Source organism: Ochlerotatus camptorhynchus, unplaced genomic scaffold, assembly GCF_037179485.1.
Source record: "Ochlerotatus camptorhynchus isolate MF236.1 unplaced genomic scaffold, CSIRO-AGI_Acam_v1.1 ptg000188l, whole genome shotgun sequence".
Lineage (NCBI taxonomy): Eukaryota > Metazoa > Arthropoda > Insecta > Diptera > Culicidae > Ochlerotatus > Ochlerotatus camptorhynchus.
Window position 1 is genome coordinate 1,753,167 of NW_027040678.1, and position 25,987 is coordinate 1,779,153.

The window sequence follows — 25,987 nt, forward strand, 5'->3', positions numbered from 1 at the left end:
AATTTAAAATCGTTAGTTTCCACCACATATTACGACCCGATCATAGGACAGATCAACAGTCAATTTGAACCAAAACTTGCGTCGTACGACCCACCGGTTTTTGATCCACCGTTTGAATGGAATTGAATGTTTGTTATGCAACTGATGCAACCTGCTAGCTGCATTCATTCGTTCTCACTCTTTATCTGTGCTTCTTTCTCTATCCGACCTACACGAAACACGACCGGAAAAGCAACAAAACAACCACCCGTTCGTCCCGCGAAACCAAAGACTGCATATCATGAAGACTAGTAGTTGTTGTATACGATCCAAAATTTCGATCATATAAAACAAAGATGCTATTCTCAAAAAGGGTTTAGGTGTCATCAAGGTGCTATCAAAATCACTCGGAGCTTGATTGAAGATTTTTCATTAGATACGAGGAAGCTGCATAGCAGTCAGAGTCAACCATCTTGATATGCGACGTCTTCGATGAAACCGACCTAGCCGTCGTGTTGCGTCGTACTTGGCCGCGGCTCGCTCCGTCAGTCGTCAGTGATCGTCGTCGCGAGTTGGTGTCGGACAACAACAAGAGAGAATATTCGTCTGTCGAAGCTCGGTGTTTGTGTTTTTTTTTCCACCCATATTTTGACAGCTCTACTAATCGGGACCGTGCGAGTCGTCCGTCGTCCGAAGAAAAAGCAAAACAACAGAAGGAAAAGTTGGTGTGTTGGAGTTTTTCGCGCAGAGTGCTTCTTGAGGAAAAACCGCGAGGGAAAACGCGCGAGTGCGTGTGTGACACAAAAAGAGGAAGACCGGGGGCAGTTTTCCTTTAAGATTTTCTTTCCGAATTATATATTTTCCCTGGCGGCGACAGGCTAGTAAGAGCGAGCGAGTGTGTGTTTTATTCTTTTGCGCCTCTGCTCTGCTGTAGTGCGCTAGCGGTCAGTGAAATTTTCGGGAGTGAAGTTTGAGTGAGAGTTGGCCTCGAATGCTGCTGCTGCTACTGGTTGGCTGTTCCGTGCATTTTTCGTGACGGGAGTGTTAAGTTTTTTTTTTTGTTCTGATTCAGAAATTCTGGTCCAATAACAGAAACCGGATCTCAGTGTCAGTGCCAGTGTGAGTGTGTGTCTCAGTAGTCGTCGGAAGTCGAGTGTTAACAAGCGGAAGCCACCCAAGATTATCTCCAACCTGCAACAGTATCGCACGATGGCCGAAAATAAAGGATTGTTGCTGGCCAAGTCCGTCCAGAAGCACGCCGGAAGGGCAAAGGAAAAGGTAGGTAGTAGTACTAGAACGAATCTTAGCTGAGATCCTCGTCGGATTGGGTGGATTTGGTACCGCACCGCGTACAGCGCGAGGGATGCCACATTGGCTAATCTTGTAGGCGTACAAAAATAGATTGGAGCTCTTCAGCTCTACGCGGACAGAGATTTTCATCATCTCACGACAGACCATGGTGCTTGGCTGGCTGATGACGACCGCCACCGAGAGATGAGAACAATATTTTTCAAGTAATAAATCTTCCCCATGGTACCGCCACTTGTTTCCAACGAGAATTCAGTGGATTGTTTTGGAACGGTTGAAACGCCAGCTCCAAGCTCCCGGCAGTAACTGTTGCATCTGGCTTTTCCATCCGGAGACGGTTTTAGACGGTTCCATCGATTGAGCGTGATGCGCACGCGAGAGAGCGAGGGACATTCCGTCAAATTTTCGGAGGAAATTTTAACAAATAAAAAATCTTGACTCTTCGGGAAAGAAGAGCTATTTTAAAAATAAAACTGCAATATATACGAGAACTGTCGTCGTCGTCGTCGTCCCGCAATGAATGAGAAAATGTGGCAGAATGAAGAGCAAAATACATGTGTGCTGTTTGGCCGGTTGGTCGGTCGGTCCGGTATCGTGGAGTTGGCCATAACGCACCGCGCGCCGGGCAGATATTTTTAGCTTCTGCTCGTTTTCCTTCAGACAGTGTCCCTCCAATCAGACAATCGTTTGCATTAGAAATACGAGTAACTACTCCTCCGGGAGGTTCTCAGAATGTAAGTGTTTTGTCGGATTAGATGTAGATGTAGACATGTTGGACAACTTTCTGAAATTTTAAAACCACCCTAGAAACGGGAACTGAAATCTCTGAGATTTCAGATTTATTGTAAGACATACGAGAAAGTCTCAAATTTCCGGGAAAACAACAGTATTTTTAGGACTTTCCGGCAAGACAGTTATTATAAAGAATATTTGGTATGAATGTCTTGGATATTGAAACGTTATGAGATGTTTTTGTTAGTTCTCTGAACTTCTTGTCCGAAGTCATCTGAATTTCTAGTCGTAACTTATTTGAACTTCTTGGACCTATCCTCACAAGTTCTCTGAACTTTTCGTAGGAAATTCTCCAAACTTCTAGTCGGAACTTCCCTGAATTTCTCGTCAGAATATCTCTGAACATCTCTTCGGTCTCTGAAGTTCGCTGAACTTCTAGTCGAAAGTTCTTTTAATTTATAGTCGGAAGTTCTCTGAACTTCTCCTCGAAAGTTTTCTGCACATCAGGAAATTTCCGAGCAGTTCGCGGAACTTCCGACATGTTCCGACGAAAAGTTCAAAGAATTTCCAACGAGAGGTTCAAAGAACTTCCGACTAGATGTTCACAGCCAAAAATTCTGAATTTTAATTGTGATGTAAACATTTCACGCAAAGGAGCAACTTGTAAGCAATGTTGTTTACAAAAATGGGTTTTTGTAAACAATATTTGCAACAATTCATGAAATATTTTAGAACTTTACACGATTTATAATGTAAACTTATATGATATGTGAGGCTCTATTTATGTGCACCGTATTGAACAGAAATTTACACTACTTTTTCGAACTGTGTGCTCTGAGAGTTCTCTGAACTTTCTCTCGGAAGAACTCTGAACTTCTCCTTGGAAATTCTTTTACATTTTCGTTGGAAATTTTCTAAATTTCTTTTCGGAAGTTCTTAGAATTTCTCGCCAGAAGCTCTCTGAACCTCTCCTCAGAATTTCGCTGAACTTCTCTTCTGAAGTTCTGGAAACTTCTTGTCGGAAGTTCTCTGAACTTTTTGTCAGTGGTTTTCTGAACACGTCTCGTTGGAAATTCTCAGAATTTCTCATCGGAAGTTTTCTGAACTTCACGTCGAAAGGTCTCTGACCCTCTTCTCGGAATTTCTCGGATTTATTTTCGGATATTCTCTAAACTCCTCGGAAGTTCCCTTAATTTCTCGTCGGAAGTTCTCTGAAATTGTCCTCAGAATTCAATTGAGCTTCCCGTCAGACTTTTTTTGAACTTCTCTGGATTTCTTATCAGAAGTTCTCGTTAACGAAATTTCACGGAACTTCCAACAAGTTCACTTCTTCTCGGAATTTCTCGGAATTCTAGTCGGATGTTCTCTAAACTCCTCGGAAGTTCCCTAAATTTCTCGTCGTACTCTGACGTTGTCATCGGAATTCCTTTGAGCTTCCCAGCAGGCCAAGGTTCAATCCCAGTCGGTGCCGCCGGGATGTTCTGAGGCATAACATCTCTGATCACGTCTTCCTTCGTAAGGGAAGTAAAGCCGTTGGTCCCCGGTTCATGACTTGATGGGTCGATAGGTAGGGTCCAGGTGTGGGAGCTGCCTCCCTGGCGTCGGTAGCATTGGTGCTCAGCACGGAAAACAAGACCGACGGAAAACAAATCAAGGAAAGTGAACTTCTGGGAAGCTGGAAATGAACTTGTGGGCAGTTCCACGGAAACTTCTTTGAAGTTCCTTGTGATATGCCGGGAAGTTTTCAACAGTTTTCTCAGAAATTGTTGTAATTTTTCAGCAGTTCTCTCGAATCTTTCCTGGATGTATGTGAAGTTCCCTTACAATTTTCCGAAAGCTGTCAGAGAAAGTGCTTCCGGAACTTATCTTAAGTCCTCCCGGAGCTTTCCTAAATTTTCCTTGAAATTTTCCTTAAGTGCATATCGATCTGCTAAAAAGTCCACAACAATTCCCCTCTGAACTTCTCTCAAAATTGTATTGATGTTGAATCTATGTACACTAACCCCACAATTGTAGATCATCTACAATTATGGATCACCTCAATTCGCTTAACACGCTAGACTGACTGATCCATATTTGTTTTTAGCTAATCATCCATAATTGTGGTGTCAATGTACTTAAAGTTACCTCTTTTTCCCCTTGATTTGTTTTCCGTCGATCTTGTTTTTCGTACTGAGTACCAATGCTACCGACGCCAGGGAGGCAGCTCCCACATCTGCATCCTACCTATCGACCCATCAACTCATGGATCGGGGACAACGACTTTACTCCCCCGAAGGAAGGCGTGATCAGAGATGTTATGCCTCAGAAAATCCCGGCAGCGTCGACTGGTATTAAACCAATGCCCTTTGGAGTGAGAGGTAGCCACGCTTACCACTACATCACCGGCGCCGCTAAAAGTTCTCTCTTAAGATATCCTCGTGAAACACGTTTGCAATGTTATAGCTTCATCGAATTTATTTTCATAATCACAAGGCGAATCTGTGTCAGATTTCAACAACTGCTTGAATGCTGCGCATCGAATAAATAATATAAACATGCACGGCCACTGAGAATAATCCCGAACGAGAGTCACTTCTACTCAATTGTATGAGAAATTTCTAAAAACTGCAGGAACTCAGCGCTGAGTACCTGCAGTTTTCTTAAATTTCCCATACTACTGATTAGAAGTGACTCTCTTTCTGGGTTATTCGCAGTGGCCGTGAGACATTCGTTGCTTGTGTAACTGTGTGTGTGAGAGCAGGTTTTTCTTGGCTGAGTGTTTTTTGAAAATCTGGGATTTTCTGTAATACTCCGAAATCGGGGTATTAAAGTTAAATCCAGGATTGGAAACAGGCGCATTTAATCTCGTCTACTTCTAATTCTGCATGTCAACACCTTTTACCCTCCTTTCTCTTATTCTTCACCTATGTACCTTCTTTGTTAAGAATCAACCTACCTCTGATTTATTTTCGGCAGATTTCAATCGACTCGCATATTTTTGTAGACGTTATGCTTCTGATTATCTGATTATTACTAAATATAAATAAATCGGGACGTGTGTCAACTCCCTGTTGCAACCATTTCGTGGATAAAGGGCGGGCTCTTCTCCCCATTCATTATTGGAACATCTTTCTGTTGGATGGCTCGTTTTCTGATCAATTGGCTGACCAAGTTGTTGAAAGGAGATTCTTAACTGTCCCAAAGAAATCAATAGGCGAATGTATGTATATGTATGTAAATACAATCCAACTTCCACTGTCCGGCAGTGTTTTTTTATGGAAGAAAAATGTTTGCAATATAATCTTATATTGATCCCATTGCAAACAATTTTAGCCCGGAAGTTGAAAGGTGATAGCTCTGTTGAGATTCAGTAAACCATTTCAGAATGCCTGGTCACTCACGTCCATTCCGAGGCTACTTTCACTTACAACAAGCCCCGCATTCACGTAGTACCGATATAAAATGTATATTGGTATTGCATATACACTTCCATCATCAAAGCAATTCCTGTTTTGTAGATTTCACGTATTTAGTAGGATGCATTTACTGATTGGAATATAATGTAAACAAATAAAAGTTAAGTCTCATCCGAATCAAATGATTCCAAATGCTACGGATTCATAGAAATTAAGTTTAAATTCCAAGTTTAGATTCCAAATCAGTCCAAGTGGATCCTTTGCAAGCAGCTCTGTCACGTTTTGTGTAGTAGTTCCGCTCATAGACCCGCCTTACGGGGATCAATCCTCTGGTCTAATATTGTCAATTGCTCCAAGTGGAAGTGGCAACTTGCATCTCCTTGACACGAACACGAAGCGACCGCTCATAAAATCATACAATGCATAAATAAACTATCACTCGCGATACCACAAATTTCTGGACCGGGAGCACAATCGAAATCTAATTACAACTTCACAAAAGTCGAAAAAACGGAGCAAAACATGTTCAACAGTAAGGAGAGCCAACAGCTATCGGACTAGTTTCCGTGCTACAATGAGTTATAGAATATTAAAAAATCAAATCCCACCAAAGAACAAGATCACGCTTGATTTTCGAAGACAAAAATCAAAAAGCAAACAACTGCGGTTAATATTGCAGCACGGAATATCAAGCTAACCAAACTCACCAGAAGCAAGTCTCTCCAAACCCAAACTATGGTGAGATTCTTCTTCTTCTCCGCATTTCAAGCTTATTGCATATCGCATATTAGCTTATTGCGCGCTCTCAACTTAGTGTTCTAGATGCACTTCCACAGTTATTAATTGAGAGCTTTCGATGCCTGTACCATTTTTGCATTGATATGATTGTGTGGCAAGTCCAATCATACTTCTATGCCCAGGGAAGTCGAGAAATTTTCCAACCCGAAATATTCCTTGACCGGTCCGGGAATCGAACCCAGTCACCTGCAGCATGGTCTTGCTTTGTAGCTGCGCCTTTTTCGACTGAGCTAAGGGAGGCCCCCTATGGTTATATTGTGTTTCATGAATTTTGCTTTACACCCGAACGCAACCGAAACTTCCATAACGGCTGGCAGCAGTCGCTTCGTGTCTGCCATCGCTGAAGAGAAAAAAGAGATTGCATTATTCTACCTTCTCTTTCTAAGAAAACGAGGTGCAACGGAATCATTTTTGCGTCGATTTAACTCTCAACTTCAACTTTATACGTTGTGAATTATCTCGCAATATCAAAGGAGCTTGTAAAATCAACATCAAGCATGATATTTTGCTCCAATAGCACGCGTCATATTGAGAGAGAGTATGAGAGCGAAAAAAATATCAATTTACTTATGATTATGCCATCACTGCTTCCGAAAAAAACTTCTTAAGAGGAAGCTACTTTTGGAAGCTCATTCTAGATGCTTGCCCGTTGCTCCGCTCCTCTGACTTAAAAAAATGCACAGGAATGTACATCTACTGTGTTAGTTTAAATTTTTGAAGGTGAAAACTCACCGGGGATTTTTACGTAGCTGAATTTTGCAGGGCAAAACTCATAGGTGAATAAACTCTCGCATGATATTCGAGTTTTGAGTTTTGTCGAACACTCATGACGAGCAATCTTGTAGATCTGAACCAGTTTGAGTCCATTGGGCTTCAACTCCTCTGACAATGAATTGGTTTCCATGTCAGGGAGTCCACGCAAAACGATCTTCAGCGGCTGGTTGGCCTCGATATCTTTTGGAGCAGTATTCCACGTTCTGTTGCCTCAGCAACGTCTCAACGGCCTTTTAGTGAAGCATCCATGTGCACAGCTGGATGGTGCATTAAAGTCCTTTACCGATGTTAAAGTCGATTTTGGGTTGATACTCACTTCGATTCTATTGTCCCATCAATACAACAACTATGTATCTTTGTATGAAATCCATACAAAGATGTCTAGTTGTAGCACTATGGGGACGAATTACTAACTGCTTATACGAAGAAGCTTTTGTCAACATTCACGCCATTCAAAATCTTCATCTGCAGTGAATTTGAACAAAAGCAATGCTATTATACAATACATACATCTAACAAAGCATGGAATCTATCTTGATAAGAAGATAAAAGCCCCACCGGTAATCAGTCTGGGAGCGGGCTTTATGTAGACTCAACAGGTCATGAAATCTGGTGTCTGCTTCCATTTGTGTCTTTATCTGCATTCAAACACCCGGTCCAGTCCGGGTCCGGCACAGTCAAACGAAGTGTGAATTGAATGCAATATTTGGACTTTCTCTTCTTTCCGTCGGTTGCGTCGTTTGCGTCGTTTGCACAGCAAATCACTTGCCACCGCGATGGCCATCATCCGACATCGGACGAGCTATTAGAGAGATGACAAATATTCATCCCGACGGACGTTCACTGCTGGTCTGCCGTTGACACTGGATTTTTATGTTGAGCCAGCCTACCTCTACAACTTACCGATGAAACAGCTGTCGAGGCATACAAAGTCTTCCCAGAGAAGCCAGTGACTTGCCGCAATGAAATTTGAATGGCAATTGGTGTTAATGTATGCCACTCGGAAGTGAGAAGAAATGCGAGAGCGTTACAAGGTACTGTGGTGATGTTCTTTTGATGCGTATCTTGCGAGTTCTTGATCGAACCATCTAAGGAATTTTGAGATTCTGATTGCAATTAATAAACAAACCGGGGATCGTGGGCCGTCTGCGACTGTGACAATACATTGGAAAACCTGTTTGGCGAGAATTTTAATAATCCTCGCTAATATTTCTGAATCCTACACATCTGAAAGCGAACCCGTGTTTTTCGGAGGGGTTCAATCGTTTGACCGTGACTTCATCGTGTTTCATCGTCCCACGTACCAAGCAATAGTGGAATCCGTTTTTGGGAGGGGAGTATGGCGTTTTATAACACCGACAAATTATTACGGTTGTCTCTACCGTCGTCGCCGGTATTCTATATATTATTAAATGGTTGCTTTGTGGTTGTTGTCTTGTGTTCAATCGCGATAACATGGTCGGCGCAATCCACCGTAAATTCCAGGTCCCACTTTTATCCATTTCCATTGATAAGCTCCGGAGGTCGACCCTTATCAGCAGAAAGGTTGTTTGTTTTGTTTGTTCAGTTCGCTGCGTGTGCGTGACATACCTACTGATGATTGGAAAGGTGTATGCAGAAATGGGAAATGAAGAGGGTTTGACACTTTTTGTCCCTTCAATGTAATTTGTTACTTAGTTAAATCTTTATCAATGGGAATAATAACGGTTGTGTTGACAAATAATAAAATACATCGATTTAACGTTCATAGATGTAATCGCCTATTGGTGAACTGTGCCAAAGGGCCTAGTTTTTTTTTCCTCCGAGACTTGTCCAGTCATAAGGTATTTTATCAAAGACGACTTTCCCTAACCTTTTCTACTATTCATGCACTTACCAGCTCTTCCGACAACAAGCGACGAATATCTTAAAGCGCCCGTATTAAATCTCCATTTGCTGCATTTATTGTTTTTGCATAAGACCGATTGCAAACACACAGTCTCGTCCATATAAGCTGCTGATTTGCATCCATCATCATCGTCGTCGTTCGTCTAAACATCGTTTCATAGACCTCTCTGCTGTTGCACGTAATATGCATATTCATTCGCTTCGCTAGTTCGCTGATTGACTCAACCCAGCACGGACTCTGTGAGACTGGACGGACTTCCATTCAAGTCCTCCGTCCAACCGTGCTGGAGCGACCAGATGATGATGATGATGATGCACGCGTGACAACCGTGTGTTTACCGTGTTGTTCGGTGAAATTTGCAAATTTAACTCTGAAACACCGAGACAGTCTCCGGGCTGTTACGTAAGCCAGTGGTCGGATATTTATCCAAGTAAATTCATTTTTTTTCAGCTCGCAATCGTTTAGCTAATCCCGTGCAACCAAAATAAACTAATAAACTGTATAAGGTACTGTGATTCCATTTGCTTCATCGTGCGTACCGATAAACAAACTTCCCCCTCCCGCACACACGTTTGGATGGTGCAAAAGTTCGATGACCTACTTTCGTTGTCGGAAATGGATCCAAATCTTACAAACACATGTTCGAATTTCGGGGAGGGGAAAATTTCTCTTTCACTAGGCTTTGGGTGGACGCGGCGGAGAGGGCAGCATCCAGTCGTCTCTGCTGCACACGTGAAGGGTTGGTTGTATTTTTGCACTCTTTGTAGGTATTTCCCTTTTATTTTTTTCGATCGAGAGTGTAAACCTACAGCAAGAGCAAAACCGGCTTACGTGATGCAGTGTAGAGCACTTGTTCAGTACTTGTTTTTTGCACACGTTCGAATGCACACTTGAAGCCGAAAACGAGATCTCAGATGTGCTGCCTACATGGCTCAATACCTAGCTAGATGATACGTGTATTACGCAGGCAAAATCTTAAACCCAGCAGTGTCTGAAGTTAAGAGGTCGATTAGGGTAATCTGAAATAACGTTTCGTATTGTAGCTAATTACTATGTCAAAGAGTAAAGAATATTTTGAATATTTCTACTTTTAGACATAGTTAAAAGCTGGCCATACGGAACATGTCCGGATGTGGTCAATGTAGTCCTGAAAACTTGATATAACTTCCGTTGTTGGCAGTTTTTGCCACCGGTCAATACTGGCCGATTCCCCCGGGGCAAATAAATCTTTGAACGCCTGAAAACCACTAATATAGCTAATATTGAAAATGTCTAATTGCTTTTGAAACACCAAAATGACCTAAAACTGCCAAAATGTGCTTGAAATTGCTTAAATGGATTTCAAAACCCCCAAACAGCTTGAAACGTCTTGAAACAAATCTCAAAATAACCTTCAAAACACCGAAATGACTTTAAAATAACCTAAATGGCCCTTAAGACGCCACAAACAATTTAGCTGATTAATGCGTTTTTCTCAATCGTTTTCTGCACAAAAAGTTGCATTTTGTCGGGTATCTATTCAAGTTCTTGAATACGTCAGGAAAAAATTTGGATCAATCACTAGTTTACAAATAAAAATAAAAAAAAAAATGAACTTGAATCTTTGACCAATGATTCTTATGTAAAATAGTGCGCTGAATCCAAAAATGAATTCCAAAAATCTCAGTAGGATAGTTTTCGAGATATTGCTGAAAAATGAAAATTCACTTTCAAAAAGTGTGTTTACTAAAATACAAATATCTCCGGTTGTAATGAAACTATATCAGTTATTTTAACGCCAAATTAAAGGTAAGAAAATTTTCTTTCGATCATTTGAATATCAACTGTCAGTGAGATTTGCGGTATTGTTGGAAAATCAGGAAATGTCAGGGAATTCCTTTTTGGACCTGGAATATTGTCAGGGAAATATTTCTTTATAACAGAAACATATTAATAAGTATGGCTGACTTCGCTAGTTTCAAACAACTTAATTACTCGTTGGAGTTTGAGGATCGTTTTCAATTTCAGATTTTAAATAGAGTTGTGGTTGTTCAATGCTTGAATGTGCGTCTCTTAATAGATATTATACCTAATTGGCAAATCAAAGTTGGCACTCGTGGAGAATAGAAGAACTGTGAAAGTGATGATGGTTTCAAAATTTTCCATTTTTTTTATTTAAATATGGTTGCTGCTACAGAGGTAGAAAAGCTAAAATCTATGTATGCACCTAAAAATCTGAAAAGAAATTATTTTCCTATATTATATGTCTATTGAGTAGTCCTTAAGTTTTTTTTTACTAAAGTAGCATTAACCAGATGTAAATAAAATGCTCCATTTGCAAAACAAAAGCATTTTAAGATTGTACTCGTATACCTCACCGTGTAAAATTTTGAAACCATCATCACACTCATAGTTCTTCTATTCTTTTTCGATCCAGCTTTTTTTTTCCTTTATTAACGAGACGACTTTCAGCCTTAGGCTGGTTCATCAAACGATCCAGCTGTTTCCAACAAAAATCAATCCCTTGAGCGCATTGGAGCGCTTTTGAGTAAATGCAAAAATGATTAAGAGTTATTTAGTTAAATGGCATAGTTTACACGTTCAAGTCAGTTGATGTCAACTGAGTTGATCAATTGACTTACCTCGTCTAAACCCAGCTTTAAGAGAAGATAATGTTTTTTTTTTAATATTTCTAGTCGTTGTTCCTTGTTGTGTTCTTAACAACTTGATTAGCTCAGAGAACTAACAAAATGAGAATTTAGGATTATGGTTTTGCTTGGGAGGCTTTTTTCATTGCTTGGAGTAGCACTTTTATGATTGAATAAAGATTCATACGTAAACAAGCATTGCTTTGACAGCTGTATTAAGTATTCTAGGTCTTCATTGTAAACCTCATGCAAAAAAAAAAAATGAAGCTCCAGTGAATTCTTAGAAAGTGTTTAAAACTCGAAGAAAGGATGTATTTTCAGAATTTTTCCTAGTGTTCTACAGAAAATTTCTGTAATACATAGGGAAGAGCGCTACTTCGTCGTAATCGCCCATTTCCGTTCTATCGAGCAGAAATCATCAATAATATCAATGATTTCACAATGTACAAAACAATAATACGTTTGTTCCGATGCGTTAGTTCATTAGCTACAACATTTCCTGTGAAAGGAAATTAATCTCAAGAAAAGGCTTGAGAACAATCAAATAAAAGCCTGTAAAGTTATGAGCGAGATGTTCATACACAAATTGTGAAGACTTCGAACCTTTCGCAGATCCAAATTCAAGATCCAGCAAAGGTGCTGCTGTCTTAAAAAGTACCCATTTAACCTTCGGCTTAATCGCATTAAAATACCTAAACAGCGATGATTTCCAAAACTCCGGGAAAAAACCGGGAAAATTGCTAATCGAGATTTGCTGGTCACCATGAAGATGAAGGAGATTTGGATGATGTTATGTCTTTAGGGTAGAATGCGGATCCTTCCCGTTTTTGGCAACATGAGATTTATGTCTTTTTTTGCATTCTATATTTGATAATTTGAAATTGTACTGGACCACTCTTCATGGGTTAGAGGTCCGTGTGGTATTTCATGAATAAATGTCCATAAAGTAATAATATATTCTGAGAAAAGTTATAGCTGATGGGGTTATGTTTCCAAAACCGGGTAGGCACTGCACCTGGAATTTTTTTGAAAATTACTGGAAAATCAGGGAATATCAGGGAATTTTGATTTTTTTTTTCGTAAAGCCGACACCCTGTAATAGTTTGTTTATTTTTTTATTTTGCATTTTTCCAAGAAAAAATAATTTCTGGTAAGTTTTTAAGCAGTGTAGTTAATTATTAAAATAATTAATATAGCTTCATTACAACCGGAGATATTTGTATTTTAGTAAACACATTTTTTGAAAGCGAAATTTCATTTTTTAGCTATGCCTCGGAAACTATCCTACTGAGATTTTTTGGACTACATTTTTGGATTCAGCGCACGATTTTACATGGGAAATGCAAATCAGCGTACAAAGTTCAAATATGCTGTAAACTAGTGAATGGTTCCGAAATTATTCCGGTTTCCTCTACTGTTCTGTATTAATCATACAATCAAATGATGTAATTGGACCATTTCAACTATACAAATGAACCATGATCACATTGGGCATCATTTACAAAACTTGACAGATAATGGCTTTACTGACAGTCCACGGTCATACTAGCCCTCCCGGGTATGTTCCGGAATCGTGCGACATATCGAACTTCAATATTTTACAAAGCTTGGCGTCGGTAATGGCTTTATTGAGATGACATGGTCATATTGGCCATCCCGTAAATGTTCTGGTCCCCTTCAGAGACGTAACCGATTCTCAACAAGACACATCAAACTTCATGATTTTGCAGAACTTGGCCAGTAATTTCATTATTGGGAGTCCACGGTCGTATTGAGTCTCCCGGGCATGTTCTAGTGACCCTAAAAATGTTCCGATGCCCCCGAAGAAGTGGCAAATTTACAACATGAAGAGTATCAATATCGATGATGCTCTCATATTAAGAACTTGGGTCACAACTAATGATATAAATGACAACTGAACACATTCGGCACACAGAAATGAAACGTCGTCCTTCTGCAAAATAAATTGCACTTCCCCGGGGGCTCCGGAACATGCTTGGGAGGGATAGTGTGCCCGTGGACTGTAAATAAGGCCATTATCGGCCATGTTTTGTAATATCGTGAAGTTCGATATGTCACACGGCGGGTTTTGCTTCTTGTTGAGAATTAGAATGCCCAATGTGATCATGGATCATCAGTATAACCGTGAATGGTCCAATTACATCATTTGAATGAGAAATTGCAAAGCCGAATGCCGACCCAGAGTGAGCCCAAAGCAAACCGGAATAACTCCGGAACTATGGATTAATAAAAAAATAAAGTTTGTGAAAAATAAATGTCTGAAATCACCATGATTTCGGAGTCATGCAGATTTCAACGTTTTCAACTTATGTGTTTATTTTCCAAATGGTTTTATATTAACCTATTTAAAATCAACATACAATTTTTTCGCTACATAATTACGTTGGAATTCTGCTTAGAATAATCATGGGAATCTCCCAAAACTCACAAGAAAATACCCTTGAACTCTTTTCGTACATTGGAATTCTTTTCGAAATTCCGTTGAAACACCCCTATGAATTTCCTCGGGATCCTCAATAGAATTACTTTAGTATTGTTCTGAGAATTCAATTTTTTTTTTAGAAATTTTCTCAAAATTTTAATCAAAACTCCTTGAGAATCCTAGTATTGCATACTAGAATAGACTAGCTAGACCAGCAAACTCTTTTCAGAAATCCTCCTGAGTATATTTCTTTTGAAATTATTCTCAGAACAGCCTTTAAATTCTGTTAATACTTATCTTAGAATTTTCGCCAAAATTGAATTGAAATTATTCTTAAAATTCGCTTGCTCATCCCCTCACGATGATGATCCTCATGACATTTTACTCATAATCACCTAGGAATTCTCCTTGGTGTTCTTTTCCCAACTCCAGAAGATTTTTTAATCATTTTATTTCCCATGGAATTATTTTAAGAATTACCTACTAATTCATCTCATAACTTTCTTACGTCCCCCCATAAACTCTAGGGAATTCAACTCCGAATTCTTCAGGACATTATTTAAGAATTATCTTAAATTTCTGGTCAGAAGTCCCTTATTTTTTTTAGCATTTCTCTTGAATTAACACTTAATGCCTTGCAAATTCTCCTAAAAAAAAATCCATAGGAATTCTCTTCAGAATCCTACACTGAAAAAAATCCCACACGTCTGATCGAAGTGTTTAAACCCTTGGTTTTTCAAATTCACAATTACTTTTATTTAAAGTGTATTTCAGCTTGGTTCAGTGTGTTATACACGTTGATTTCTAGCGTTTCAACCTTTGACAAGTTGAACATCTTTCACTATCAGTACAAGCGTATTGGACATTGAGTCACACCACTGTTCAAAACAGATGGATTCCAAGTGTTTTGCATTTCAATGCGAAGTAAATTGCTCATACTGTAAGCGAAAACAAGTGCTGTGACTTCATCCTTACCCAGTGAAATCTAACGAAGACAACGGTGCAGGAACGAATATCAAATCTTACGCTCTAATAAAAAGGCAGCTCTGTTTATCTATTTTTCGAGTCATGAGTCGGTTAAGCAGAAGTCGGTAAAGTAGAATATTGTGAAACATTCAAATGTGGCATGCAAAGCGAATGATATCATCGTGTGAGTCACATAGATACCAAATGCGTCACAATTCGAATGAGTAGTATTCAGGCTTGATTCAATCGCGTTAGCTTTACGGAGCCAATAATTCATTTTTCATTGTTTTTAACAAAATTCACTTATATCTATGTCTAGCAGGAGTTGGGCCGAATATTCGCTGCTAACTCGAGGTTAAAGGGGTACATTGTTGACATATAGGATCAGGGGAGGAGTTAGGGGTAGGGTTTCGTGGTCTCATCAGAGCGTTGTCGCCAGTATGAACGGTAGTGCGGTTCTAGCTTCGTCTGGAGTTCGACCGGCTATGGTGACCAGTGGGCGACGATGATTGATTCATTGCATGGAATGGATGTGTTTCATAATAAGTGCTGTGGAATTGTTTAGGTATATGATGTATATATTTTTTTATTCTAGAAACCTGAACATTCTTCAAAGTTGCAGTGCCTTGAAAACTTTCCAGGACCAAAATAATGTTTTTTTTTGTAATCTTGTAAATTTTCCAATATTCCACATTTTGAGTATTTTTTCTAAATCCATATTTTAAAAGCGATCCAATTTTTGTTTTAGAAATCGTAGACCTTACCGGTTTTATAATTATAAAAAAAAACATAGTGTTATGCTCCTAACAAATCTCAAAGCTTCCGAATCTTTGAAATTTTCTTTATCCCATTTATTAAGGTTTCTGACAGTTCAGACTACTGAGTGTTCAAACATTTTCTTACTCTGAGATCTCCAATAAATTTCTTTAAAAAAGACCTAATTCAACTTTACATTCAGCTCAATTGCGTTCGGCCTAGTGACCTGAAAAATATTGGTTAACCAACAGTAAGTGATATTGCCGAGATAAGTACTAAAAAAATCAATTTGCTTGAGTTAAGACGACCGCTTATTTTTGCAAAGCCCGAGAACTTGCTGAGCAACTGAGTGATATTTATGGAATGACTGTAATGTATCGAAACATCGCAAAGATCAATGTTTTTTAATATAGTAATTTTATTGAATTATGTTTTTTAGCTTTGAAAAAATGATTCCTGTAGTTTTGATATTGAAGATAATTTACCCACAAATATCATTGCAAATTTGCAATGTCAATTTTTACTGAATTTATCAGCCGGGATTTTTTTTTAGATTTGAACCAGGAAAACCGGGAATTGCAAAATTGAAATTCACTCGCCAAAAGACCCAAAATCACCAAAATGACTTTTAAAACGCAAAAATTGCTTTTGAAAATGTCAAAAGACCTTTAAAACGCCACAACAATAAAGATGAGAACAGTTAAAATTATCTTAAAAACGTCGAAATGAACCTAAAGACACACACAATTAGCATTAGCAACTACTTTTTAACGCCAAAATACCTTAACAGTACTCCTAAGGGGCCTCCCTTAACTCATTCGAACAAATCGTTCGCAAGATAGGGTTACGGTATGTAATGTGGGTCTAGTCCTTTCATTCGGCCTATCACGCAAATAAATAATTAATTAAGGAATATTACACAAAAAATAAGGAAAATATTGATCACTGATGATTGATAAATGTGTACCACACACAAATCAATTTATATCACAACATTTCAATACATTTTCAGCTCTCGTAAGTAATAAAACTGGTTGAGAATATCACTCTGTTCGGAGTTTTTAGCCGCCATGACTTCTAAGGTTAAGATGGGAAGGTTGCACTGACGATCATCAAATGGCCTGATTATGGCATTTATTGAATGGAATTACCTGATAATACACACTAGACGTAAAACTCACAGTTACTGTTTGAATATTTTATGTTTATTTTAATTGTTTAACAACGTTTTCACAAGTAAATCATGGACCCAACTTTAGGGACACATTTCTTTTCTATGTTCCTAACTTTGGCCCATGAAATTCATTTGACAGCATATAGCAATAAGAGTAACGTCAACAATGTGGTTTGCATTTGGATGATAAGGAACGAACAGGAAGGGAGATTTTTTCTGCCAAATCTGTATAATGAACATCACAATGTTTTGATTTAGATATTCTGCGGTCGAAAGACGATAAGCGAAATTTTTAATTTTTAATTTTTAACTTGAGTGATTTAATGTAGTTTTCGTAAAATTTTCTCTAAGAAATGTTTTGAGGAATGAAGAGTATTAAGTTAACAGTGATAGTGATAAAAAAAAATACATAAGAAAACGTTACCAAGAGCGTTTTTTTTGAGAATCAAACAGGATAGGACGAAGTTGCATCCATAAATAGACCCAATTTGGGGACAATAGACCGATATTACATACATTTCCCTGGTGAGTTTTTGTCTTAAAAAAAGTAAGTTTTTCAACTTTTTGCGGTTCCTGATAGCAAACGACATGATAAGCATATCTAAGCATACCATTTAGCAGTAGAATATCGTTTGCAGGTAAATTAATTGATGAGTTATGATTAAAAACGTAATCTATGGCTGCATATTAGACCGAGGTTAGGGACGTATACCCTATATGTTTTTCTTTTGATGCGTATCATTTTTGCATAAACCCTTTTCAAGTATTAGTCGTGTGCAAAACTAGGGAACCATATATGTAAAATGGCATGTTGGGCAATAACAAACAACTGTGCAAAGTTTCATCATAATCGTAAAAGGCCGATCCGAAACGATGTGCGAATCTGTGTGGAACTGTTGAGAAGTGCTCAAAGAACACTATGTTGAGGTTCGGCGCAAAGTCCCAGTAGGGACGTAATAATGTCAAAAAAGAAGCACTCTTATGCAGTGGCGTCCTGTAACCTCACTTTTTACCTGTGCACCAGATTTAATGCCATATTCATATTAGAATCGGTTGAAAAATAAACTTAGTCTTCTAGTTTACTCGATATCTATCCATTGCAAGCAATATTTTGATAATTGTTTATGTTTTGAGAGTTGGTGCACAGGTAGATTGAGGTTAAGAAAATGCCACTGCTCTTATGTCGTTTTTGTTTTTGCTACACTACACCGGTGTGTAGTGTAAGCAGAAATCAGCGCGAGTCATTGACAGCTCACCATCATTTGTTTGTAAACAAAGGTGCAACCGATAGCTACACCCTGAATTTTTTCGGTGTTCGGCGGTGTAGCACCGGTTCAGTGTAGCTCCACCGCAAAACCGAATTCAACATTAAAATGGCGTGAAAAATCGCAAAAAAAGAGCATTGACATTTCTTAATGTATTAGAAACGCCAACACAATAAATACCATTTCAGTGTATTTAAAAAAAAAACTTATTCATCCCATTCTGAAAACCCTGTAAAGAAGATGTGTGTTGTTGAGGTGAGTGTGCAAAATTTTCTCGCGCACGCGCTGTTCCTTCGACTTCATTTTCAAAACTACTAGAAATTTCACAATGAAATCCACGCAGCGCTAACAACTCACCCAAAATTTAATTAAAATTAACCCAAAGGGTAAAATCGAAGACAACAAATCAAGAAGACTGGTAACTCTTCCATTTTCTCATACAAATGCTATGAGACAGGTACAATCGCGTCATCTGCCGCTCAAAGGTAAATGCTTCGAACGAATTTGATAGCAAAGATTACATCCTCATTTTTCTATGCGTTGCTTCCACCTTCACTCAAGTGCAGCGCTACTGTATCTGTCGCTTGGATTCTGGCAAAGTTGCCAGTCTTCTTGATTTGTTGTCTTCGGTAAAATGTTACAGCTTTTTGGTAGTGATGCAATTTAACTGTGGACACCTTTTATCCGTAGATTTCCTCTACAACTATCAAAACTCATTTGGCATTCCCATCATCTCTAGCCAATAGCCAATAATCCAAGGGCCATGATTTTTTTTTTAAATCTGTGATCGTTAAGCTACGCAATATTTAAGTAAAAAAAATATCACTAAATCCAAGAATGTAATAAAAAACTGGCTCAGCCAAATTGTCATGCAATCTTTGAATAAAATTTCAGTCCGAGTATTCAAATGTCCGCAGATCTCATTGTTTTCTAAAAGAATTTCCAAGCTCAATCTATCAATTCTAGTCTAGTGTCCTTTTATGGAGCATAATTTGATAATTCGTTGCGATGTTAAAACCTAATAAATCTTCAATGTTCTGAATATTTATTTTGTGTTATCAATAGAGCGGTTTGAGCTGCGCCGGTGGTGTAGTGGTAAACGTGATTACCTCTCACCGCAGCAGGCCTGGGTTCAATCCCAGTCTGCGCCGCCGGGATGTTCTGAGGCATAACATCTCTGATCATCACGCCTTCCTTCGGAAGGGAAGTAAAGCCGTTGGTCCCCGGTTCATGAGTTGATGGGTCGATAGGTAGGGTCCAGGTGTGGGAGCAGCCTCCCAGGTGTCGGTAGCATTGGTGCTCAGCACGGAAAAGAAGATTGACGGAAAACAAATCAAGGAAAAAAATAAGAGCGGTTTTCTGCATTTAAAATAATAAAATAGCTGAAATCAATCATGCCGGTATTCTTCTTTTTACCATATTTATCTATTCATATGAAACCGGTGAAAATATATAGGGCACCCGGGAAAACCGGGAATTTAATTTCTTACGTTCAGTTGCCATCCTGCCGTTATGTCCACGTGCACAGAAAAAGCTCTAGTCGATGAACTTTTCTGCATCGTGAGTAATTGCTTTTCTCTGTTGACATTTCACATAGGTAAAAATCCAAACAATTATAGCTAAAGTGAAATCGCAACTTTCAGGGACAATTAGTCATACTTTGCAAACCTTTTCAACAATCGTACCTCCGACTGCAGCAGCAGGTCTGTCCCGGCTCAATCCGGGTGGTGGACAATCCATATGAATGTGCAGATTTTTTTGTCCGACTCAAAACAGCCAGGAACTTGCTGCACCATAGGTACCCATGGTATTCGAATGCCGTCGCCGCGGCCAAAGCGAGAGTAAAAGCAAAATAATTACTCTCCATTTCTTTCACCTTTACCGTGTGCGCGATGCTTTTACATATGATCGTCGTAAGGCAATGCAAAACATTAACAACACTAAAAGGAAAAAAATCCGATGCCTCCATTTCACCTTAATCCCTTTCCAACCGAGCTGCAGCGTCAAAGAGCGAGAGAAAGAGAGATCCGCGCTTTGATAGGAAGTCCGTTTTTGTTGCTCGGTCGGAAATCAAAGAGATCTCGCCGAGAGTCGCGAGTTTATGACCCCAGACAGCCCAGAGGTGAGATTGCGCAAGTGAGTTGATTGCAAAAAATGCAAGTCAAAGATCGACGAGAAATGACAACCTTGTGGCTGGAATTTTTATAACGGTTTAATAAAAACTTGGATTAATCCACCTAATGCCATCTTTCAAGAAAAAAAAATAGCATTCCATTTTGCAAAATCTCGAATGCTACATCGATCCGGGTTGTCGGCATCTCCGGAACGGGAAATCCAATCAGTATGAAGTTCACAAATGGCACGCATTTTACTGAGATCTTCTGAAGAAGAAATCCATTTTTGTTGATTTGTCATCACTCGTCCGTCTAGTCGGGAAGCTCATAAATCAACTTCTAAACAACCCCGCATCTGACAATCACTTCAGCTGTGTGGCCGGCAGTCACTGTGGTTTACGAAACATGCCGAACGAATAAAATAAAATTAAAAGTAGGTACAGTACATACGCTTAACCTCAAACATCCACAGTACTGTCCCCACAAATCACAGCTAGAGAATCGACCAACGAACCGGGAGCGCTTTCGATTGATAGATCGAGAGCAAAAACGCGAATGGGAAAACCAAATGAAAATTCGAGCTACGGAAAAAATCTGCACACGTTGGTATAAATAACTAAATAAATAAACAAGCATGAGCGTTGGATGAGGAAGACAGGAATTTTAAAATTAAACTCTCTGTCTCTCTCTCTCTCTCGCTTTCTGCACTTCTGTTCTGTTCATGCGAATATCGTGTTCGCATAAGCACAGTGCGTCCGGCGCTATGAAAAATTGTTGCCTGAAGCTCTGCAAGAGCGAAAATGGAATTTTTTCGGAGGATGCATGCTCCTTGCCTTGGGCATGGATTCTGATGAAAGTGGGATCCTTTTTCAATTTTTCATTCACTAGGGTTACTACCCCATTTCCGGCCTATAAAGCACAACCCGCACTTAGTCTTTCATAATCTAGCGCAGTTTAGCACCAAACGAAATGTTATTATTACTGATGGCTTCCCCTTTTTATTTACCTTTCCGTATGTACCGTAAGATTTGATAAAGAGAAACCAATCGTTGAGATATTGTCAAAAGTCTAACACTGCTTATTGACGCCAAACTCGGCCTAACAACATTGAAACGCCAATGAATTCACTTCGGGGATGAAGATAAAAATTGATTCGGTCGGAGCGCTTCTTTTGTTTTTGGGAATAATGGGTGCAAACCTTCATATCACGCGTTCTCATTGACTTCGCTCAGTAGCTTATTAACTAAAGTATCATACCAAACGCATAATTGACTTGTTAATTCTAAAATCATGGATTTATTTGCAGTTTTCTGATCGATAGGCCCAAAAAGGGGCGATTAGGCCGAAGTAGTTCTCTACCCTATTGGATTATTCTGGTGTTTGGTCCATAAATGCAAGTGTTTTAAAAATTTTCCGTGGAAAATATCTGGAAAACGATTGAAGGAGTTCTGGGGTTTCTTTCGAAGGAATATTTATATGAAAACTCCGATGGCAATTGTTTGGACCATCTGGAGGCATGTCCTAGTACCTTTTGGTGTAAGTTCCATAAACGTCCACTAGCAAGTTCTGTGATATTTCTAACCCTAATAAAAATTGTATGGTTAATTTGCTTAACGACGTGTTCTGGGTATCATCCAAACCATTTGTGGAATAGTTCAATGATTTGGGTTATCGTTCGTTTATGGTTATTTTTTATTAGGGAAGGCAAGTTCAGAAAAAATGTATACTCTCTGAACTTCCCTCGAGGTCTTTGATTACCAATTTGAAGGTAATGTATTAGATTTTCCGAAAACCAAGTTTAGGGATTTTTCGTGGACATGATCTGAAAAGCACAGGGGGTATTTTCTTGTATCAATCGATGGAATTCTCTAGGGACTTTCAATTGTACGTTTTGAAATCTTCCTTAAACCAATTCAGAAATCTTCCTATCGCAAGTTGTAAAAACATCAGGTACCGAAAACATATTGTGGGTCCAGTCTACTTCTCTTGAAACGATTTTTGAACTTCCCTTGGTGTTAAATAAACCAAAAAAAAAGAGGGTGAAGGCATGTGGATTTCCGAATCCACAATTTCTGAACTTCCCGTAGACAAGATCCGGAAAGTAATGGAGACTAAATTGGGAATCTTCCAAAGAAATTAGGCCTCCTAATGCCAAATTCTGGGATATTCTAAAGGGACGTTTTGAAATCTTCCAAACGCAAGTTCTGGATCGTACATGCTACACAAATGCCTATACCATGTGCTGATTTATTATACGAATCCGTAGAACTTCTTTTGAGCTCGTCACATCATGTGGGACAGAAGTGGTATTAGAAGAATATGTACAGTAGAGTTTGCATGGTGGATCACAATCCCCTGGTCCCCGATGTATATTAAGGTCCCCAACAAAGGTGTCAAATTTGAACGAATTTGGTTATGATTATGGCTATGGCTTAAATTTTGTATGAGAAAATGTATGGGCAACGAAACAAACCCATTCCGATATGCTTATCAAAAATTTTAATATAGCTCAAATCTCACCAAATCTAGGAAATATATTGAGAATATTATGCAAAACAACTTTGTCGAAGACTGCAAATCGATTAGACTTCTGAGAAAAAAAAACTACAAGGTACAGCCCTATGGGGTTGTACGCAATGATGACGTAGGTTTGGTACGTGGTTTTATATAATAAATCTTATTTGTTAATTGCAGCAGAAGCTTGTGTTTTGTGTAGGAATAGGAATTTGAACGGGGTTCTCTCTGTTTATACTCTTTAGTATTACGCGCTTGACATAGATGGCCCACAGCGACTCACGAAGAGCTACTGATTCCAATCAATAGCGGTGCAGCTTCTTCCTCCTTCTATGGATGCTCATGTGGGCAACAGCTCGCTGCTTGCAGGGGGCCTTTCGTTGTGTACTGGGGAACACCACCACTCACCACGCGGTGATTGATTAAAAATCGTTTGGTGAGACCGGATGGAATTCAACTTTGAAATCTGTGTTAGGGAAATCGCTTTTCGCAGGCAATCGGTGATTATTATAATTATCATAGCAACAGTTGCATATTCGTGCAATTTTCAATAGTGACATTTTGAAAATTGAAAAAGTCTTAAATTTAACTTAAAAGATGCGTAGAAATATGTCTGATAGATTGGTGATAAACTTATTGAAATTGGTCCAGGGGCAGCTGAGTTATTAACGGTCAAAATCTTTCATAATTTTGTTACAGGTTCCATTTTCGGTTTTCACAAAGTGTACCCCCATATAGAAATCACAGACGTAGTCCTACGTCAACATTTATTATTATTTGAATTTAGACCTATTGCTCCGCGCATACCTACAGACATATATGAGCTTGTAGGTACGTGAGAAACACTTGGTCTAAAGTGAAAGATTAGTAGCTTGTTGTACAAAGATCTAATCGATTTGCAATCTTGGACAGATTTGTTTTGTATAGTATTCTCCATCTAAATCCGAGATTACAAAATTTAAAATTCTCCCGAAAATCGAGATTGTGTGTGTTTTCCCTCTAACCCCCACTGGCCGGCAGTGTTATTATGGAAGAACTCTATCTACAATGTCGCATTTATGGTCATTGTAGACAGCTTTAGTCCGGGAGTTAGACGGTGATAGCTCTATTGCAGATCCAGCAACCCATTTCAGAATGTCTGGAGAGTCACGCCCATTCCGAGGTTACTTTCACTTACAATAAACCCCGCATGTATGTATTACCTCTATCAATTAGACATTAGTATTACACACACACACATTTCCAGCTTCAAAATGTTCTTTTGAATCCTGGCACGTATTTAGTTTATGTTTTTTTTATTGTAAAAAGTATTTGGACTGGTCTCACCATGTTTATTTGATCCCCCAATCCATGGGTTACGTAGTTCCGAACACAAATTGTCTTGCAATGCCATGCCTGGGAGGATGTTCGCGTCTAGTGCTTTTCCTAGGAACCGTTCGCGACCATCAGTTACACCCCGTCAAGTCTTGATCGAGGCATTTTTCAGATTAGTCGCAATCTCCGACACCGTCAAGAGACCAGCAGCCGAACACTTTTGCAAGCGGCAACGTCTGCCACCGAATCACCATCAAAACTCGCGACGGACACATTATCAGCACTTGCCCGGGCTAATTCACCAATCGGACCGGATTAAAACTCGTCCACGGCGACGAATCTCTCAATAGAACTACGCACCGAAAGTGTGGCATCCGAACTCGGAGAACCGGGCTCCCGGGAGACAATGAAACCGACACCAAACAATTGAACTAAAGCTGCGACGTAGATTTTGGAGGTTAAATTCAAGGTCAACCGAAGCACTCAAGACGGAGCTTTTTTTCTTGCTTCTTTCTTTTGTTACTGCATGTTTCTATTTTTCACTTGCTATATTCTTCTCTTTTTTAATCTAATTTGGCTTCAAAACTGGACGCCTCAACACAGGATAAAACACACGATATATCACGAAATGATAACTTTATGAACACTTGAAACTAAATTTCAGCACACAAATTAACAAATTCAAGTCAAAAAAAGTTTAATTCGCTGACGAAAAAGACGCAGCAAAAGAAAAACACGCCAGCTTTCAAGCGCGGCCTACTGCGATCAGCCAATTCTCCCGAAAATCGAGATTATAGCAAAATTTGTTCAATTTTGCACATTTGTTGGTGACCTCAATTCGCATTGAAAGAGCAGTGGGGAACAGGGGGTTGTAAAGTTGACCCACTCTAATAAATAGTTATAGTTGTAATTACAATGTTGTATTCAAGGATTTGCAAATTATCCTCGAGTTAAGATCTTTGTGGTCTAGTGAGGCTGGAAATGTGAGATTCACAAGGGGGAGAGGGGAGGGTTAGCGAGCGTATACTGTTCATAAAAATTCATAAAATTGTATTTGCTTCTTCTTTTGAAAGCGTTTTGTCGGCTCTCAACTTAGTGTTCTAGATGCACTTCAACAGTTATTAATTGAGAGCTTTATATGTCAACCAATGAATGAATTTGTATATTGTGTGGCAAGTACAACGATGCCTCTACTATACGTTCAAGAAAGTCGAGAAAATTTCCAACCCGAAAGATATCCTCGACCGGACCGGGAATCGAACCCACTGCATCCGGCTTGGTAACACCGTGCCTTTACCGGCAATGCTATCTCAGGCCCAAGTTGTTTAAATCGCTCAAAATCCGTCTGCGTAGATTATGGACAGCTCCTTATTTCAAGAATTTAATTTACATTTCATTATGATCCTGACATGATAAGAAAATATCGATTGAACCACTAATGTATTTTTGATCAGTTCTTGGTCTTCATAATGAACTGATAATCCTGATATGATGAGCGAATATCTAAATGGCTTCATATGAAACTTTGATCAGCTGTAGTTCTTGAGAAGAATTTCTCTTTAACCTTATATTGTGAGAGAATTTTAAAGGCATGATGGTCTTCAGAATCTTAAATCTCGAACGTGAGATAATGAGAAAATATCGATTCTTGATCATCCTAATATTATTAAAGGAAGAACTTTGTTTGAATGTTTGTCCACGTTCTCAGAATATATCCTGATAATCCTGATATTGTGAGAGAATATCTGAAAAAAATCCATCTGAATTTTTGATAAGTTGCAGATCTTAAGAATTTTTCCTAATGTACCTCCTTATAATGAGAGAATTTCTAAAGAACTGACGGTCTTCAAAATAATTCCTTATTACCAGCGTAATATGATGAACTGAAGATCTTCAGAATATTTCCCAACCATCCTTATATGACCAAAGAATATTTG

The 25,987-nt window shown here is 39.0% G+C and overlaps 1 protein-coding gene across 3 annotated transcripts in view; it reads left to right on the plus strand.

Annotated features, from left to right (window-relative positions):
• The first annotated feature begins 569 nt into the window (after positions 1-569).
• The window catches only part of Amph (amphiphysin), a 167,709-nt gene continuing 142,291 nt past the window's right edge, over positions 570-25,987 (plus strand). The window contains exon 1 of one of the 3 annotated variants that reach the window (XM_065223249.1): positions 570-1,257. In XM_065223249.1, coding sequence (XP_065079321.1) covers positions 1,189-1,257 — 69 coding nt within the window. In that variant the 5' untranslated portion in view covers positions 570-1,188. The remainder of the gene's footprint in view (positions 1,258-25,987) is intronic. The other 2 variants (XM_065223250.1, XM_065223251.1) reach the window with 2 other exon arrangements.